At 36.1% G+C, this 19759-nt stretch overlaps 2 protein-coding genes across 2 annotated transcripts; one reads left to right on the top strand and one right to left on the bottom strand.

Moving 5' to 3' along the window:
* The first annotated feature begins 317 nt into the window (after positions 1–317).
* mat2aa (methionine adenosyltransferase II, alpha a) lies at positions 318–9105 on the top strand. The gene is made up of 9 exons (XM_041970156.1): positions 318–652; positions 2150–2227; positions 2899–3021; positions 3573–3685; positions 3780–3923; positions 4488–4706; positions 4871–5053; positions 6201–6334; positions 7026–9105. Exons 1-9 carry the CDS (start codon positions 559–561, stop codon positions 7126–7128), a joined length of 1191 nt encoding a protein of 396 aa, XP_041826090.1. The 5' UTR covers positions 318–558; the 3' UTR covers positions 7129–9105.
* An 801-nt stretch (positions 9106–9906) lies between these two features.
* LOC121630093 (prosaposin) lies at positions 9907–13887 on the bottom strand. The gene is made up of 10 exons (XM_041970157.1): positions 13714–13887; positions 13563–13612; positions 13147–13221; positions 11648–11770; positions 11454–11567; positions 11256–11336; positions 10944–11127; positions 10224–10282; positions 10083–10149; positions 9907–9990 (listed from the first exon to the last, which is right to left on the bottom strand). Exons 1-9 carry the CDS (start codon positions 13763–13765, stop codon positions 10093–10095), a joined length of 795 nt encoding a protein of 264 aa, XP_041826091.1. The 5' UTR covers positions 13766–13887; the 3' UTR covers positions 9907–9990; positions 10083–10092.
* Positions 13888–19759: the final 5872 nt, after the last annotated feature.

Raw genomic sequence — 19759 nt, forward strand, 5'->3', positions numbered from 1 at the left:
GTTGTCACATTTTTGGTACAATTTGGCATAGTTTTTCGTCCCCCTCTCTAAATGTTTATTCTTGCAAAGAAAGAATTTAGTTAATCTTCTTTACAGTCATTAGACCTCTAAAAATCCTTTATACTTTCATTCTCGGAAACATATGGATACGATTATGTTTCATTGTACAATAAACCCTTAAATATTTCTTATTTTAACAAGTTATGGTGCAAATGGTTCATTTATTGTGTTTAAAAATCGTTAGGGAATCGTTACAGGGACATGATTGTTTTGCTTGGGGAATGGCACGCCCATTAATATCACGTGGTCAGCGTTTCTACAACAATTGGCTGCGGGGAAATGAGTTGTCTGCAGTAGTTCGGGTTAATAAATATAGCTGCCCGCTCCACTGAGGTTCGACCAGTGGGTTTAAACTGGAGTAAGGTAGTACCGTATGTGCACGAAAACAGGAAAACTCTGTCAAAACGTGTTTTTTTTTATTATTATAATTTTTAACTGCCCTGACTTCTGTAAGCGGGTATCTGCTAGCTCGTTAGCTAACTTTGTGTGGTGTCTAAAATGAACGGTCATCTAAACGGTTTCCATAACAACTCGCCCTATGATGAAGATTGCTTTCTTTTTACCTCTGAGTCAGTCGGAGAAGGACATCCCGGTGAGTTTTAATGTGTTACCGCCTCTCTGTTGGGTATTCAACAGTGATAATTAGCCTAGCATCCTATTAGCCTTTCAAACAAGGTCATGTGGCTTGTTTGACTGTCTGACAGCTGCCCCACTTTTTTATCCTCAACTATGAGGTTTTCAGAATTGCAAGTAATTGAGTTTGAGTTTTTAATTTTTTTTAATTGGTTTGTTTTGGGCAAATAAAAATGCAAAAAAAATGGTCACATAAAACTTAATGTCTGCTAGATACGCGACAAACTGACCAGTGTTCTTAATAATACTCAGAAGGCTAAAATGAAAGTGTTCTCTCTTTACGTCTGCCAATATTAAAGGCGTCTATATCGTACATACTTAATCAAGAAAAACGTATTCCATGATGACATTGTGGATCTACGGTTTTAGGGGTTTGATATGAGTTTCGCGCTGTCGTATACTAACAGCTCTGCAGCTAGCTGCTAAAGCTAACGCTTGTGAGGACTGTTGGTGTCTGTCAATCAGCTCCACCCGGGTCTCCAGCATGCTGTATGATGTAGGTAGCTATTAGCATATAATGTGTATTTTACTTTTTAGTTTGACGGGATATCTAGTTTGTCCTGCTGCTTTCATAAATATTCACTCATGTTTAAGCTACAATCACCAACGCATATGTCCTCAGACCGTAGTTTGTGGTATTTTGACGAAATGTTGGTGAGACCAGACTAAAATGTTTCTTAAATGATCACAAACACAAGGCTTAGTTCAATAAAAATGGTAACATTTCTACTGCATTCAACCTGTTTCATACATTCATTTTTCACGACATTCAACAATTTGATATTCAGTGTGCTGTGCTTTTAAGTCATTTTCAGAGGGACAGCTCTACAGCAACAGATAATAGGCTTACCACTGCTCCTAAATATAGGAACTACAGGGGCTACTGCCTATCTATGGGTGTAAAGTAACCACATCCAGATCCTTTATTTGCAGGACAGTAGAGGCTTCTGGATATTTTATTACACTGTGCACCGTTCGAGATAACTACATATTTGTAACACACGAAAACCTACATGAATATTGTTTACTATAAGTGAATATACATCTGTGAAGATAAAAAAAAAAAAAGACTCAGTGGATTTCCTAATTGTGGTCAAGGGCAAAGGCCTTCAAATCTGTCTGGTTACAGTGACCCAGGCCACAGCAGTAACACAAAAGGGCTGTCCTGGTTTTAAGTTTGATACGCATGCCAGAAAACACCACATAATTTGTAACTGCTCTATAATACTGTCTAACAGATTTACCCCTTCCATCCATTTGCTTCCTTATACATTGAATGAGATCATTGTAAACATACTCAGAAAAATGAGTAGAGAATCATGCACAGTTGAAATATTATAGTCAATATAATACTTTTATAAGATGAGTCTATATAATACAGATATGCTTTAATTAGTCTTGTATGGAAATTATATATACCCCAGTTGATCAAACAAATGTCATTTTTATTGCACAGATAAGATTTGTGACCAAATCAGTGATGCTGTGTTGGACGCACACCTGAGACAAGACCCTGATGCCAAAGTAGCATGTGGTAAGTATTTGTACAGCAAACCAGGGTTTAAAGCTGTCCATTAAGCTGCAGTATCAATACAGGCTTAAACAATCATAGGCTGTGGAAAAATTGGGGTGGGGTTTGCCCTATCACTCATATTCTTTCTATTGAGGAATTATATCTGATACTATTACGTAGAAATAAGGCTCCATTTCAACCGAATGGAGGCAGTGTACTTACACTTAATTTTAAGCTGAAAGCCCTCTTTGTCTCTTTGAATGTTTTCTGGTTGCATGAAATTACAAATTGCTTCAGCTTTTAATAAACCAGGGATGTAGACGATGAAAGCTTCAAAAGCTTTCAGGTTTATCAAAGCCAGTCTTCAGTGGACTTTATGTATTAACTTCAAATTGGCTGCATTTTGTCTGTATTTCTGAAAATTGCCTCAGTTCCCTATTATTTGGAACTGAAAGCTTTTATCCTCCCAGGGCTCAAGTTTTAGATAGTTCTGATAGATGGTGGAAACAACAAAGTGCCACAAAAGCTTTACATATTTGAGTTATTATTCTGCTACTGCTGCATCCAAATCTTTGCCAGATGTCTTTAAAATTACCTAAAACAATAGTTTAATAAAACTCAGCATCTTACTTAAACATTATTAAATGTAGTTTTTCTCTCATCACTTACAGTAAATGTTCATTTGTCCTCAGAGACTGTAGCTAAGACGGGGATGATCCTGCTTGCGGGTGAGATCACATCGAGAGCCAGTGTTGACTATCAGAAGATTGTTCGGGATGCAATCAAGGATATTGGCTATGATGACTCCTCCAAAGGTAAAGGGACAATGACTGGTTCCTACAGGTCAGAAGCGGTTTATAGTCAGTCGTCTGAACACAGTACCAATATACTGTGTTGTTGGCGGCCTGATTATTGATGTGTTGATCATCCAGTGTCTTTTTCCTTTCAAACACTGCAGTTTTAACAATGTCTACACAAAAAGCATAGCTTGTGGGTACTGGATAAATAGCAGGATGTCATAAAAAAATTGTATTTGATTTAAAATGGCTTGTTCTGCTTTTTAATAATTTGCAAAGACTGGAAAAAGAGAAAATGTACATGACTTTGATGTGATTAAACACTGAAGTAGCTGGTAGCATAAAACCATTTGGACAGCCAGAGTGCATCTGCTGTCCCCCAGGCTAAATGTCAGAGGTTCTGCTGGTCTGCACACTATTTAAACATCTTATCATATCATCTGGCACATCTGCCAGATGCCCTGCACCAAATTGTTTAGAAGAAATCCTGCTGGAGAGTCTTATGTGACATGGTAAGGAGTGAATAGGTTTTTTTTTTTCCCCCTGATGCTTATTACCTTGTTGTACAGGCTTTGACTATAAGACCTGCAATGTGCTGGTGGCCCTGGAGCAGCAGTCTCCTGACATTGCTCAAGGTGTTTACCTGGACCGCAAAGAAGAGGATGTGGGAGCCGGGGATCAGGTTTGTGTTTGGTCTACACCAGATACCTGATGCCAGAAATGCGTAGTTAACATAATGCGTCTCGTTAACGCTGTGATTCTTGGCTTCACCTTAGGGCCTGATGTTTGGATATGCTACAGATGAGACTGATGAATGTATGCCCCTTACTATTATCTTGGCCCACAAGCTTAATGCCAAGTTGGCTGAATTGCGTCGAGATGGAACACTGCCATGGCTCCGACCTGATTCCAAAACTCAGGTTTGACAAGACGCTTTTTTAATCGTATGTAACTCGCACTGTGTATTCTCTTGTCTATTACTTTTGATCATGTACATTGACAAAAAACTCAATAACATAGCCAACACAATGTTTCACAGATAATTTTCATGCAGCAATTTTATCAATAAAAGGTCTGCTTTTGACATAAGATGTTGATTAGGCAGTGTTATTGTAAATTTGCATCAAACCACTTCTGTCATTTATTTCTTTTTAGGTCATTTACTTTTATTCACTCTTCACTTTTTATTTTTTATTTATTTTCTATCTTTTTTTTTTTTTTCATTCTTATAAATTTTTTTTATATATAATTGTGTTTTATTCTATTCCAGTCTTATTCAGTAACTGTAAAAGACATTTATAAGATTATTTGCCTGCTAATGTCAGACATCACAAAACCTATTGATGCATCTTTAACAAAAAGTGCTTTTATAGTAAGTCTAACTCAGTGATGTATATTCATGTGAGGTCATGTAAACACTACAAGCTGTTTTACACTAATGAATAGGATTGTATTGAAGTGTTCTTTCTGTCTCTTCCTTTTAGGTGACTGTTCAGTACAGGCAGGATAGAGGAGCTGTGGTTCCGTTGCGTGTCCACACAATTGTGATCTCTGTTCAGCATGATGAGGGTGTAAGTGTGGACGAGATGCGTCACTGTCTGAAGGAACAGGTGGTGAAAGCTGTGGTTCCCCCTGGCTACCTGGACGATGACACCATCTGTCACCTGCAGCCCAGTGGCCGTTTTGTCATTGGAGGCCCACAGGTGAGACGATCACCTGTATAAATCTTTAACTTTTTATTTCTCCACAAGCCACACAGATCAAGACTCATTTCAGTTCATTTTTTCTGTAGTTCAGTTTTAGTCTTATGTCAGAATGAACCAAATGCATTTATATTTGCTCTAAAAGTATGCATTACTTCCCCTAGAGTGACGCTGGCTTGACTGGGCGCAAAATCATCGTTGATACTTACGGAGGTTGGGGAGCCCATGGAGGTGGAGCTTTTTCTGGAAAGGACTACACAAAGGTAGACCGCTCTGCAGCCTACGCTGCCCGTTGGGTGGCCAAATCTCTTGTTAAAGCTGGGCTCTGCAGGCGTGTCTTGGTCCAGGTGAGAATTTACTGCACATTCATCACTCATTATTATGAATTATTATGAATTCACTAAAGGTGCTTATTATTAAACAGAAAACAATGAATTTTGATCACCAGCCTGAAGGCACTTTGTTAATTAACCAAGACATTTAGCAGCATCAGTATCATGTTCTTCAATTGCATTTTCTGGTAGGGATACACTGCAGGCCTGAGTGTCCAAAGTTTGGTTGCCTTGACCGGCTGAGTCGCAGGAATGTGCACAGGACATTGCAGATGCTTGGATATCTTTTACTTTTCTTTGCTGAAATTTAATATTTTTTTGGTAACTTCCATCCATGTTTTGGCCACACTGATTTACTAGTCTGCCTCTAACTTACTGTATTGAAACATCTGAATGGAGGCGCTTACACACATTTAAAACTAAGGGAAAAATGTCTAAAAATTATTAACTCTTAGAATTTTGTACATTTTGCAAAAAAATTATCAATTGATTTAATTCAGACTGTCCCCAGTCAAAACAAAAAGCCTGACTCATACACTGCTGCCAGTGGATCATGGACTTCTAGCTTCCTGACCCGTACTTCATCTAGAGGATCATTAGTAGTGACATGAACTGGACCTACGACTGTGACTCGGAGCTTTAGTAGCAGTCTTCACTGATTGAGCCTGAAATTTCCAAGAAAGAAAAAGCACATTAGGTCACAAATGTGACCAAGCACATGCTCTTTGTTCAATCTTGTGATTGTCTAAGAAGACAATGTAAAAAAAAGTAAAAAATCTAAAAGAAACTTATACAATTACAATTGGAGTTGACAAAATTACCTAAAATGTTCTGTTTTAAGATGTTACAGTAGAATCCGTGTTGACTGTGGAGGACAGATTTACTTTGCACCACCTATGAATGTGGAAGAAAACAATGGAACTTGCTCTCAGTAACAGTCCTGACCTGAAACACCTTTTTTTTTTTTTTTCTTCCTGTTAAATCCTTAAGTCATAGCTGTAAACCCCAGTTCACCAGTATCACTGCCTGACATAAACGTGAAGTCAGACCCCTTTGAAGGGCATAGTGATTTATTTTTTATTTTTATATTTTAATATATTTTGTCTTGATGTTTTCAATATTTATTTGTTTTGGTGTTCATATCCTTTGACAATTGGTTTAGGTATCCTATGCCATTGGAGTATCCCATCCCCTCTCTGTGTCCATCTTCCACTATGGGACCTCCCAGAAGAGTGAAAGAGAACTGTTGGACATTGTGAGGAAGAACTTTGACCTCCGTCCGGGAGTCATTGTGAGGTATGCTGTGGGTCTATAGTGGCATGCAGAACTGTGGGCACCCCATGTCAAGTTCTCAGTTATTTGTGAGCTATAAGTGGATTGAAGATGATGATCTCCAAATGGCATAAAGTTAAAGATGAAATGGTCTTCTCAACCTTTCAAGCAAAATAAGTATATTTATTTTATTCGTTATTACATTTAAGAGTGGAAAAAAAAAACAAAAGGTAAGGAGCATTATGCAAATGTTTGGATACCTGTAGCTCACAGATTTTAACGAAGACTTTAATTAGCGTTGTGTTGTCTGAATCATCAGAGAAAATAGTTTTGTATTTCTGGAATAAAAAGATTTAAAAATGACTAAAGTTAGACCTTCATGAAAACAGCACCTCCAGCTGTTAAGCACTGATGTGAATTACTTTGGGCATAAGTGGCAATGGGACAGTTTAATTTATGGCTTTGAAGCCAGGTTAGGGAGTCTAAACTCACTTTTTAAAAATCTAAATAAACTAAGTCAAGATGGCCAGGGTGTTGCCATCGTAGTGACTGCCCCATCTTCCCTATTTACAGCAACTGAAATTTGAACTCCAGTTAAAACTTAGATTTTACTTGTCACTGTATATTATAACTGTTGCTTTTAACCATGCATTTCAAGTCCACATTGTTGACATTTTAGATACTTTATTTTTTTAACATTGTCTTTATGTCCAAGGGATCTTGACCTGAAGAAGCCCATCTACCAGCGCACAGCAGCATATGGTCACTTTGGTCGTGACGTCTTCCCATGGGAGGTTCCCAAGAAGCTGAAATACTGAATCTCTGTTCTTTTCGTAGCATATACTAGATGTCCTGCAGATTTACCCGTTTTCCACCTTCCCTCTCTCTCTTCTCTCCTCTACCTCCATTATCCTCTTCACATGCAGCCAAATCCCAGCAGCTTCTGCTGTGTTACCACTTGTCCACCTGTAAAGATCCTCTGAAAGAAGACCACAGTTATTTCATTTGCTGTGATCTGCAGGTTTAAGGAGTGCCACCAGTCATTATTATTCTCTTTTTTTTTTGTTTTGTTTTCTGGTGGCTTCTTTCAGCACATCCTAAAAGTATTATTGAAAATCATTATAGAAACTATACTTATGTGAGATTTCCAGAACCCTTTGCAAGTTAAATAGTCATAAAGCAAACTCACTGCGGCATAGTTGTACAACTGATCAGAGGTCGGCTTCCTCTTTAGCAGTGTCCTTTTAAGTATTGCACAAACATCAAACTCCGTTCTTTGTTCTTTTTTATTTTTGATGGTAAAAAAAAAAGTAGATTTAAACAGCTTTTGTTTTTCTTTTTGTATTTGTGTAATCCCTTCAGGCCATTTCTTTCTTTCTGATGTTTTACAGAGAAGTCAGAAGCTGCTAATGACCTTGTGGTTCTGTTGGGATGCACCATGAAATCACTTTTTTTTTTATTTAATAATTTATTTTTAGGTTTAATTGTCATTTGAATGTTTTCAAATAATGTTAAATGCTGCAGTGTTCTGACCAAGATAAAGGAGCAGCACTTGCCTTCCCAGAGAGTGACTCTGGGTGTAGTTACAGAGAAACCCAAGTTGCCACTTCTGGATAGGAGCTGCTATTTTTTCCACTCAGCAACTCGGTGTAGATGTTTGTTTGCTTGACTATTGAGGGACCTAATGGTTTGATCAGCAGAGAGGAACATTGTTATATGTAAATTCTGTTTGTCTAAGATGTGAAATTTTAAGTGGACACACATGAAGGAACAGTGGTGATACAAAGATAAAGTAGCACAGTTGGCACAGTGAATGTAAGAGAAGGTTGTAGTAGTGCTCGCGTTTGCTGAGTAGTTTTCAAAGTTACTAAAAGATCTGGCACAAGACCCCCCCACCCGCCCCTCGTATTAAGTACATGAAAATGCCTCGGGGTTTGCCAAGACGAGTTAAATATTTGGAAAGGTTTACACCTGAGACTCTGGGTAGACCTAAAGACAATATCGGAATTATCCTTTCCAGTTGTTTTTTCTTTTGCTTGTTTTTTTTCTCCTAAACTTCAATCAAATCCGGGTATATGTCCCTCTAAAATCAGCAGTTAGTCAGAGCTATGTGCTGTAAGTGACTTTAATGTGTGTATGCGTCATATATCTACATGGCTTTGTGTCCCCTGAGACATTACTAAGATGAAAAAAATTTTCTTTTTCTTTTCTTACTTTTTTTTTTTTTTTAGCTTGGCTTCTCCAGCTCCACCTTGTGGTTCTTTGAGTGTCCTACAGTAACACCTCAGGGAAGAGCCACATGGTGCCTTATAACCAGTCTGTGTAGCTGTCTGGTGATATTGCTCACTTTAGGGTAGATTTTTTTTTTTTTTTTTTTTTTTTTTTTTTTTTTTTTTTAAGCAGTTTCATTTGCATCCTAAAGCTCACCCACAGTTCAGTCAAAAGATTGGTTGGTGTTGTACAGAGAAACCAGCCTGTTTACATGATCTGCTGTGGGGAACTAAAGAGGCGTTTTTTATTTATTTCTTCAGTTTAACACCACCCCACCGTCACCAGGTTGTTTGTGTAATGTTGTTGAAAGTTAGTTTGTCAGTGTGTTTATTAAATGTGTAAAAGTGCCTCTTCTCACTGTCTGCTAATACCCCAAAATACACAACATCCCACATTATGACCCTACTCTCCCACTTCTACCTTGAGGTTGTGAAATGTCCCTTCTTGGGAATTTATTCTGATGAGTCTGAATTGTTGTAGTTTCTCTTTCAAACTTAATAAACTGCACTCTCGCTTTGTGCTTATGGGCTGTGCTTTTGGCTGTTTAATTTAAAAGAAATATAGTTTGAATCCTGACTTCTCGTAGCAACCAGTGATAAAAATCTACATCAACAATGGCAACGGGAGCATGTGAAAGCAGAATTGGGATCTCATTTGAAAGACGCACTGAAGGTGATCACTTCCTCTGGCAGAATATAAACTTAACGACAGAAACTATAAGTAGCATTTATTTGGGTTCCACTTTTACTTCTGTGTTCATGTTAAACTGATTTTAAATTATGTATTTACTGTATGTCAAATGCATTTTTTAAAAATAAAACATTTCTATTTATTTACTTAGAAACCTCAAATACTCCAATTCAGTTACAGAACCATAACCTTCTGAAACAAATTCACCTGAATGTGAATTTGTTCCAGAAATGGGATTAAAATCTTAAAAACCAAGCTTGTAAAGATAATAACTAATATAGGCTTTAAAAAAAACTCACAAAATGCATAATTTATAGGAAATATTTTATTGTAGCTGTATTAGATTTGATTTAATTGTGCGAGAGATTACAGAACACACTTTATAGAAGATGATGAAACCAGGAAACCTGATATGCAAAATAAAGACTGCTAAACACACAGATCTTATCATGTATACAGAGGAATGTGAAGAATTTAACCTTTTGGTTCAGAAAAGCTTTCTTAACTTCGGAGCATTCTTTTGCTACGGAAATTCAGATAATCCCTTTGTTGGATTTCTTTTCTCAGTGCAAATGGTACATTATTTACAACAAAATCATAAAAAGCATGAAAGATACTGCATTGAGATTTATTTAAAAAAATGCAAGCAGAAATATTTGCAGCTTGATATTGAGCAATGATGGTTAGTCATGAGTGTGACTCATGGTTTTATTCCCACCCTGTAATAAAGAAAATATGGAAATGGTTTGAGGAGGTATTCTGTTAAATAATTGTTTTTGCTATCAAAATAATGTAATTAACTTCAACCTACCTTTTGAATGTTAGATTAGATTGTAGTTTAGAGGCTTCCAGACAAATTTCTGACAGTAGAAAACCGTCTGCACAAGAAGAAAAGTTAGGTGTTTAAGGCCACTGAGCATCCACAAAATAAACAAGAAATTTGTTTACTTACTCCACATTTGAGGGCAGTCTTGGTATCTCTGCATCTGTATGTTGGCAAGATGCATGGGTCTGTGAATATAAAAGGCAACAGCTGAATGTTGGTTTTGAAGTAAAAAAAAGCTTCTAAAATGTGATCAAATGTGTTCAATTTACTGTCTAAAAAATGTCACAACTTTATCCAAAGCCCTGGCATTTTGTTTTATTTATTTTGTCGTATGGATGCGGAATCTGTGATGAGATTGGAAATATGAAAATTAATGAATCCCAGAGAGAAATGACAATATTAGATATATAATATTAGAGCTATACAGAAAATGTTTATCAAGACATGGCACCTTGTGCAAGTGAAAATGATAAATCTAGCCCACTATAAGGGTGGGTCATATACTCTTCAAAAAGACATTGAATATTAATTTTAAAAATGATCATGTAACCACTTGGTGTAGTAGTTCAACTGTATATCTACCCATGAGTAGAATAACATGTACTAAAAATTTCTGTAAAACCAAAATCTGATGGACCCCTTTTAAGGTAGCTACATAAACCTTCCATGGCTCGATGTTGGATTAGTTAACATATTTACAAAGCTGTGCCCTGTGATTTGAACTATAGGAAACAATATATTTCAAGAGATCACTTTAAACTTTTAAAAATTGTGGTTTTATAGCATTTTACAAGGTAGGTGTCAGTTATTTAAAGATACATATTGAAGACAAAGAGTCAGACTGACCCACAATGGGAGCTTCCTGCCCTTTACACTGGTGGATGAGGTTACAAATGGCTTCAGGGGTGGCATAGCCCAAGATTGCATCCAGCACTGTCTTGCTAAACTTCCCAATGATTGTATCACACTGGTCTCGGTAGGCGGGTGGCAAGATTATACAAATCTCCTCCAGCAGCTTGATCACAGCGCCCTGCGGGATAAATGAAAAATTTAGACGAGTGTGTGCTCTGTCAGCACATTTGTTTGGCGGCGTCTAAGTACACCAATAAAAGGTGTTGTGCTACTTCTAATGCACAGGGTTTGTTATGAGTAACTCACCTCAGTCCTCTCCTTAGGCAGCAGATCTTCCAAGGTTTTAAAAAGGAAAATGCAGAAGGAGCAGTGTGTTGTGGGGTTGGCCTTAAGTATTGACACAAATAGCAGAAGATTAAAGGAAAATTAGTTTTTAAAAATAAACACATAAAGGGAAGTTTTTATATTTAAAATATTTATATCACTAAGTTGTAATCGACTCACATTGTCTTTCGTCACAGCAACCTGAAGGGCTTCGTTGGCAAAGTAGCCGAGCATCTTCTCGTGTTTATCACAGGAGCTGCAGAGCCCAATGATTTTGCAGATCTCACCTGGTTTCTAGGGAGAAGGTGTGATCAATGTATGCACTGGGAATAGATCCGAGATTCTGGGCATTACTCTGGCAAGCTTTGACTTACTACAATCCCAGTAAAAAAGGTGATGGCCAGCGGGAGCATCTTGTCCACCTCTTCTTTGCAGATTTGGGCAGTTTTTCCCGGCAGGTGTGCACACAGACTTTCAATTCCATCCATGATCTTTTTCTAGAATGAAGTGACAACGATTATTTACTTGAGATGATATGCAACAGTTTTAACTCTGCTGAACATGGGCAGAAGTAAAAAAAAAATGATATATATATATATGTTGACTTTGCTCAAGCATGTGCAAGACATAAAACGGAATCGTAGAAGTTAATGTGGATCTGCATGTTAACTTTGGTATAAGTTCAAGCTAGGCAACATGTGATCATTTTCCCTATAGCATAAAAATTAAATGACTTAAATACTATTATTTTAATATTTATTCACTATTATTGTCATACCACAAGTTTCTCTGTTAGAACTAAGGGTGACAACAGTTTTGCTTATGAGCTAATTTATAAAACTACAAATTAGCTAGTCGGAAGCAGAGACAATGTGAGATTGTAACTGAGTAAGGAGCAACAGGGTGGTGAACTGTCATAGCCGATGTTTCTTTGAATACCTTGTTTTAAAAAAAAACAACAAAAGACTGATTGATAATCTTGCCACTAATAGAAATAAAAATCAAAATAAATGGATTACATCTTGCTATGCCCCATTTTATTTTTAACACAATTGCTCCTCTTTTAACTTATTTCATAATGTTTTATCTATGATTTTTCTTATTCTTGTTGCTTTAAAAGTATGCATTTACATGCATTTGAAATATTAGAAATTGATGACTAAACACTAGTGCAATGCAGATAGACTGGTACAGTTTTGGTTAAACCTGTAGAGACCTTTTTTATTAGATCATTTAATATTTTTTTTTCTTTGTCTCTTTCTTTTGTTTTCACCCATTTATGAAGGAATAAATAATAAAATTAAAACATATATTATTATTTTCTGTGAAGGACTGTGCATGCACTAGCAACACCCAACTGTGTAATGATGCTTAAGTTTGTTAATGATCCTCAAATAAACAAGATATTGATCGGTTTATGTTTGTCTTCAGACAAAAAAAAATATTATTTCCTCCAAACCAGAGCAGGCTATAGAAAAAGAGGATCTTTAAGGTCAAGAAAAAACTTTCATTTCAGCTTTTGTTAGAAATAGAAAATAGGAAGTGGCTTTTCATGCAAAGAAAACAGGAACATTCCTGTATTGTGTGTGGGTTTCAGTTTGAGAATGACTGATTATTTGCATTCGTGAATGTGAAGCATGTGCTTCAGCTGATAACGCAATGCAGCATGTAAATTGAGTCCTGGAATTCAAACTATTTATTCTATTTATTTAATGGAAACTACTCAAACACAGATCTTAGCAGCAGCTTGAATGAGCACATTGTGTATTTAAATCCTTGTGAATATAGATTTAAACAGTATTGATAATATTATCAGTGAGCAAATATGAACACTCAGGTATGTGTTTGCTGGGCAGTCTGCCCTTGTTCCCACCTGCAGGTCTGCATTGGAAAGCATGTCAACAAGGAGTTCAAATATTTTGGTGCAGTCCTGGCAGAGATCCCCCGTCTGAATATAGAAATAAATATCACATCATTATAATGGATTAAAGAATAGAAGCTGAATACCATTAATGTTCATTCGATTACATTTCTAGATGCTTTAGTTCATCTTGATTAAAAAGAAGTCAGAAAAATTAGAAATGATTTCAATCACATTGCATCATTTTGAATCTTTCTGTATCATTCCGTCCTGTAGTCTTATCATTACACATCTAAAAGCATGAAGCTAAACCTGGGAAGGTTTCTTCATTATAACAGAAATTAAATCAATCAGTTTTTGGTAGTGAATCCTGTTTTCAGAAGGTTAATAAAAGAAGCGAAAAGACTGAAATCAAAACAATCACTTACTTTCATGAGATCTGGTTGACTTTGATTGGCATCATAAGTCGCGGTCAGAACTGCAGTGGACAAATGTGGGACATGTTTAAAGTTTTATTGTATTTACACTTTAGAATTAGATTCAATTTTTTTAAAATATTAATATAATTTTCAGTCTTACCACAGCCTTGGAGACCAATTGAGAGAAGCAGTGTTACCACAAGCATGGCCATCTTGATTACTTTCTGGTTTTACTCGAACCTCTTCTCACATCTGTGAGGGAGCCACAAGTTCAGCTTATATTTGACATGGCCCACTGGTTAGCTGGAGCCCCCACCAACCAGGTTTTGAAGAACAAATAGTGTATGTGATAAGATGTATTTTAGCTTTTCAGCAATGGGGAAGTCAAGTGTATTTTCACTTCCTTACTCCAAGGCACAAAAATGACAAAAACATGACATCTTATTTTAAAGACAGGCTGTGGGTATTTTAAACTATTTGACATCTAACTCCACACACTCTGTGTTCTCTCTCAGTTTCTGTTATAATTACTTATTGTATACAACCAGGCACCCACATCATTACTAATTTTTTTTTACTTCACCATAAAAGAGATTTGAATGTAAGTTTGCCTTTTCAAGATGTAAATTAGACTAATCTTAATCCTGCTTGAAGCTGGACCTTTCAGCTTTCCAGAGACTGAAACACATCAGTAAATACTTCTACAAAGTAGTAAAAAATTCAGCTCTAGATCAAATCTTAGTTAATTTCTTTAGAAGAAGGTGTAGTTCATTCAGCTACCATAAATCGGTCCTGAGTTTTTACTCAGATGAAGAGACTGACAGAGCACATAGTGGGGTACACTTTCACACAGTTTTCCTACTAGTCATTAAACTCTAGTATGAAAATATGTTTGAAATGATCATGATTGTTAATGTAGTTTTGGCTCTAAGGACTGCACCTTTTCCTCTAACGTTCTGCCATCATACAGCTTGTATGGATTCACACTGTATGACTCACTGTGGTTCTTGCTTCCTTGTTTGGTGAACCAAACTTCACCTCTTGATCTCAATAAGGATTTTGTTTTCTGCTGAATTTTGTCATGTGTCTCATACATAAAGTTCTGGGTTTTTAAGGGATAGTTCAATTCTTTAATACATATAGTGAAAAGAGAGTTCCTGGGCTGCATGGTGGTGTGATGGTTAGCACTGTTGCCTCAAAGCAAGACAGTTCCATTTCAGCCTGTGGACTTTGCATGTGTGAGCATGAATGATTGTTTCTAGCCCTGCGATGGACTGGTGACCGGTCCAGGGCGTGCTGTTTCTCACCTAGTAGCTGCTGGGAGAGGCTCCAACCTCCCAAACTCTGCATTGGAATAAGCAGGAAAATGGATGGGTGGAAAACAGACTTACTGCCACAGTTAAGTTGAAGCATCTTGTGAATGTAATCTTAACAGCATGAGTTGTTTCAGTAGACCTGAATCACTCTCCTAACTTTGTTAGGTTTAAAACTCTACTTTGACTTTCTCTCTTCATTTAGAGTCACACAACACTTTGGTGGAATTACCTCAATAAAGCTCAGCAGCTGGGGCAACTTTTTTAAGGTTACCCAGCTTATTTATTTATTTATGTATTACAGTGCACCTGTTACTTTCTTTTGTCTGGTTACTGAACCTGGGTTATGCAATATTATAAAGGCATCTATTAAGTTATAGACCTCTAATGATTCATTTTAACTAAGGAAATCATTTTTATTGAGTTTGTTCAGTTTTACCCTAAATTTTAAACTTCAGGTCAGAAACTTTATAACTAATTTATTATAACTGGTTTGTCAAGTTTTTGTTTTGTTGGGTTTTAAATATAATTTTAAATATTGGTTGGTGCAGTTCACAGTTGTAATTATAATGGCGGAACCCAGCTGATTGAATTAGTCGCTTGTACCTATGAAAGCAAAACTAACGAGGTGTTGGAACCACTCTGAACCAAATTGAATTGAATTGAATTGAATTGAATTGAATTGAATTGAATTGAATTGAATTGAACTGAAAGCAGGACAAACAAAATTACTCAGAGTAGTATGGACAAGTAGCAGCTTAAGTCAAAGCCTATTTAGATGTGGTAGCGTTTGACTCTGGTGCCATCTTGTGGTTTCTTAAATTATTTTAACAACCAAGAAAATTCAGAGTAAAAGTGCCTTTCATTCCCTCAAATGCCCCTGATAAAATGTTTTTTTATTTCCCTCCTTGTTCTGGGTTTAGGTTGCTGATCTGATTTATTGTGGTTTCTCTTTGAGACTGTTAAAATAAACTCTCACAAAGACAACACACTCAATGTTCACATTGCACAAAGTGTATTATATGATGGAATAAAATATATAACTTCCTTTGCTACAAAACCTAGTTCTATGAATTTATTGCTGAAAACGCTGCATGTGGGTGAAATAGAAGTTGCCCGTGAACTGTCTCTGAGTGCTAATTTACCTGGTTTATCTTACTTTTGTTCTGCAGACTACCTTAATTTCTCTCTTTATCTGTCTATAATCTTGTTTTAGATGACCATAAAACGAAACTGAATTTATAGTTTAAACCCAGTTATTAACTGATCCACATCGATTCATAACATTTTCTCTTCAAAAAAAAAACTTAAAAAAAAAAAAGTATGATCTTCTGTGTAAAACTTGACATCTTGACATCAGTATTTTTGAGCAAGTCAGCATCAGAGAGTCATCATCAACTATTCATCATCTTCATCTCTGTGAGATTTTATTGGGACACTGGTGATCATTGCAGGGGCACTAAATGTCCCAGTGTCCCTACTGGTACACTGCTTAGGACTGCATTTATTCCTGTAGACCATAGACGACAAAGATTTTGGATATTATTCCACACTCTTGACTTAAAACTCAGCTGCTGTTTATTATATCCAGAAATTGACTCAAGCACCTTTTAATTTATGTATTTATATTTTTGTCTGAACTTTGTGACTTGTTTTCTAGACCTTCTCTGCAATGAATAGGGATTCTACAATAAAACTTCACTTATTCTTTATGTTATTGTTTTTATTTTATTTTTAATGTCACAAAACAATATTTTCATACACACGATGCTGAGAGAACCTTTTGTTGATGTTTTTGTTTTGTGTGCTATCTATATAGGCTATAATGAGATCCTTTCCTAATGCTGTTCTCTTATACATAATACAGGTGTTTGCAGTGACTGAAAAAGAGACTGATCACCACAAAGAGTCTGAGTCAAAAATTAAACCTGATTTAAGGAAATGGTCCCATTTTATTGTTGTTCATTTGTACTTCCTCTAACACATACCTTTAATCTTTAGTTGTAAATATTGGTTGTTATACTGTGCTCTGTTAACTTTCATGACACAGTCAGTTTTATAAATAAATACTCTGAGTCTGTTCCGAATTTTCAACCAAAGAGAGATTTAACTATTTTAAACCAATTTAATGTCAATACACTGATCCAGCAAAAACTGAGCTGTTTGGATTCTGCATGGAAATTTCTGGTTTCCTTGTCCTTAAAGCAATCAGCTTTAGAAGCAGAAGTCGACTATAACCTCTCTACCCTCTATGCTTTTTGTTTTGTTTTTTTACCTCATACATGGGAAATTGTGATATTTATTCTCACAAGTCAAAGTAAACATAGTTCTTTCTTACTTAAACCTTGTAGACCAGCAGTGGCAAGTGGCACAGTTCTGAGAGATGCTTTGTTTTCTTGTCATGGAGGCTTAAGTTCAGTACCTCCATTGCTTAGATCTGTGGTGGAAACACTGGGTGTATCAAATTAAACTACTGATGTGTGCCTCTTGACCTGGTCACCCTTGTGAAAACAAATGATCTCAGTGGGTTCTTTCTGGTTAAATAAAGGTTTTAAAAAAACAAATATTTTTTAGCTTAGTGTTTACTGTTGGACAAGTTTGACCCTGAAAGATAATAGGTCGGTTATTATTATTGTTGTTATTCGGCTCCCTAATGCGGCAGCCACCAACCACCGGGTCTCGGTTACAAAAGAAAAAATGTATAAATAAGCATACATAAATATAGTATCTCAGGAAATACACATTTTTCATTCATGACTGCTGCAACTAAATACTGCTAGTAATGCCTGAATTTGCAGATACTGGATGTGGTGGCAGACGTAAAAGGAAATCATGAATGGGGTGGTGTTCCCAAAAGTATAGCTTTGATAATTTCTCATGATAGATATAGATAGATAGATTATTATAGATAGATTAAATATGTTTAGTGTTAGTGAGACCAGAGTTCCAAATTAGTTGTGAATTTAGGTCATGTATTTTTCTTAAAGGTACAAAAACATCATGCAGTAATTCTCTTATTACTGTTAGTATTGCCATCAGGACTACAGGGTGGGACATTCCAGCAAGCAGAAGGAACAACCATAATCTACGTAAACTCGGTCATGAGGAGTGTTTAGTGTATGGCAATTCTTAGTTGATACAAAATACAGTTGACAGCAAGATGAAAGTTCAAGTCTGTTTATTATTGACAGTAACTCAGATAGCTATATATATATATATATATATATATATATATATATATATATATATATATATATATATATATATATATATATACCAGCAAATTGTTTAAATTGAAATTTACTGAATAACAAGATAGGATCAAGCCTGCAACCCTCTGATTGCTTACCACCTAGTGGGTGGTAGCCATTTGAGCTGAATCACTCTCACTTGAGAGTGATTGAGCTCAAAATCTTTGGGGACACTCAAAACAGGGCAGGGTTGGTTTAACTTTTGTTTGGACTAATTTAGTATTAAAACATTTACAGTTTGCTACCACAGCTATGTGAGGTAGATGGAATGTCTTTCTTTGTGTGTCCGTCTTTAGGTCTTTAGGGTTGTAGTGTCAGGATGCTGAAGGCCCCCTCCCTCTGGACTGTAAAGATGGTAAACTTATTAACAAACATTTGACGCTCACTGCTTCTGCATAAAACCTTTGTTTTTGTTATCTCCATGGTGAGAGAAAATGGTATTTCTCTTCTTCGGTATGTTCTGACATATAGTGAATTGCCAATAAAACTCTGTGAAGCTTGAAGCTTTCAATCTTTATGCATGAGGACTTTTACAGTCTATTAGTCATGTCCAACAGAGAAAACACTGCAATTTGAACTGTTCATTCTGTTTCACTTTCGCTGACTCAAGAAAAAACAAAGTACAGGACATGTACACTGGCTACTATCAGAAGAGGGAAAGATAAATCGGTAGAGGACAATTCAAAGTGCTTTAAATAAAACATTAAAAGCATTACAGATATTAAAAAGTAGTAAAAGGCAGCAACAAATAGCAAGAATCACAATAAAATCATAAATTACATTAAAATGATTAAAAGCAAGATAAGTTAAAAAGTTACCTTGCAGATTAAATGTATAGGCACATGGGAAAAGAAATTTTTAACCTGGATTCAAAAATATCGACATTTGGTGAAAATTTAATCTCCACTGGCAGTTTGTTCCACTTGTTTTCATCATAATAGCTAAACGCTGCTTCTCCATGTTTAGTCTGGATTCTGGTCTGGACTAAGAGCTTTGGATCTAAGAGCTCTGCTAGATTTATATTCTCTGAACATATCACACATGTGTTCTGGACCTAAACCATTCTGGGATTTGTAAAGCTGCAGACGTTTAATGGTCTTTGTAGGAAGTCCTGTTAAAAGACCAGTAATCCAGCCTACTGGAGATGAATGCAGGGATGAGTTTCTCTTGGTCTTTCTGGGAGACTAAACATTTAATTCTGTTGATGTTTCTGAGCTGGAAAACAAACAAAGAACAAATACAAATAAAAATAAACCTAAAAGAAGAAACAAGAACACATTACACACACTTCTACATCATACTGTATAAAATGATAAAGAGGGGTTCATTCTGTTAGTCTACATAACTATTAAAAGTTAAATGGTAATATATTGTACTGTGCTGGTAACAAGCATTTTAAGTTTTAAAGTTTAGTTGAATAAAATTGGGCCTTCAAATAAAGCTTGCTCATGGACTGAGTAGTAATAAGTTATAAAGCATATGGTTGCCTTTTCCAATGCCACCAATATCACAAAATAAATAGACTGCCTTTTTATAGGTAGCGTTTTCTGGTCTTGTCCACTGAAACACTATTATACATTTTCACATACATCCATACAGCACTTCTTAGTCTGTACAGTTTTATTTTCAGTTTTTTTCTCTG

This window comes from Melanotaenia boesemani, chromosome 19 (genome assembly GCF_017639745.1).
Source record: "Melanotaenia boesemani isolate fMelBoe1 chromosome 19, fMelBoe1.pri, whole genome shotgun sequence".
In the NCBI taxonomy this organism is placed as follows: domain Eukaryota; kingdom Metazoa; phylum Chordata; class Actinopteri; order Atheriniformes; family Melanotaeniidae; genus Melanotaenia; species Melanotaenia boesemani.

Bases quoted from the DNA above. Each gene is read 5' to 3' on its own strand.
- mat2aa (XM_041970156.1), top strand. From the start codon at position 559: ATGAACGGTCATCTAAACGGTTTCCATAACAACTCGCCCTATGATGAA. The intron at 3,924-4,487 runs GTTTGACAAGAC...TCTTCCTTTTAG, and splicing joins GACCTGATTCCAAAACTCAG to GTGACTGTTCAGTACAGGCA. The intron at 6,335-7,025 runs GTATGCTGTGGG...TTTATGTCCAAG, and splicing joins CGTCCGGGAGTCATTGTGAG to GGATCTTGACCTGAAGAAGC.
- LOC121630093 (XM_041970157.1), bottom strand. From the start codon at position 13,765: ATGGCCATGCTTGTGGTAACACTGCTTCTCTCAATTGGTCTCCAAGGC. The intron at 13,613-13,713 runs GTAAGACTGAAA...TGTCCACTGCAG, and splicing joins AATTGGTCTCCAAGGCTGTG to TTCTGACCGCGACTTATGAT. The intron at 11,337-11,453 runs GTGAGTCGATTA...TCAATACTTAAG, and splicing joins TTGCTGTGACGAAAGACAAT to GCCAACCCCACAACACACTG.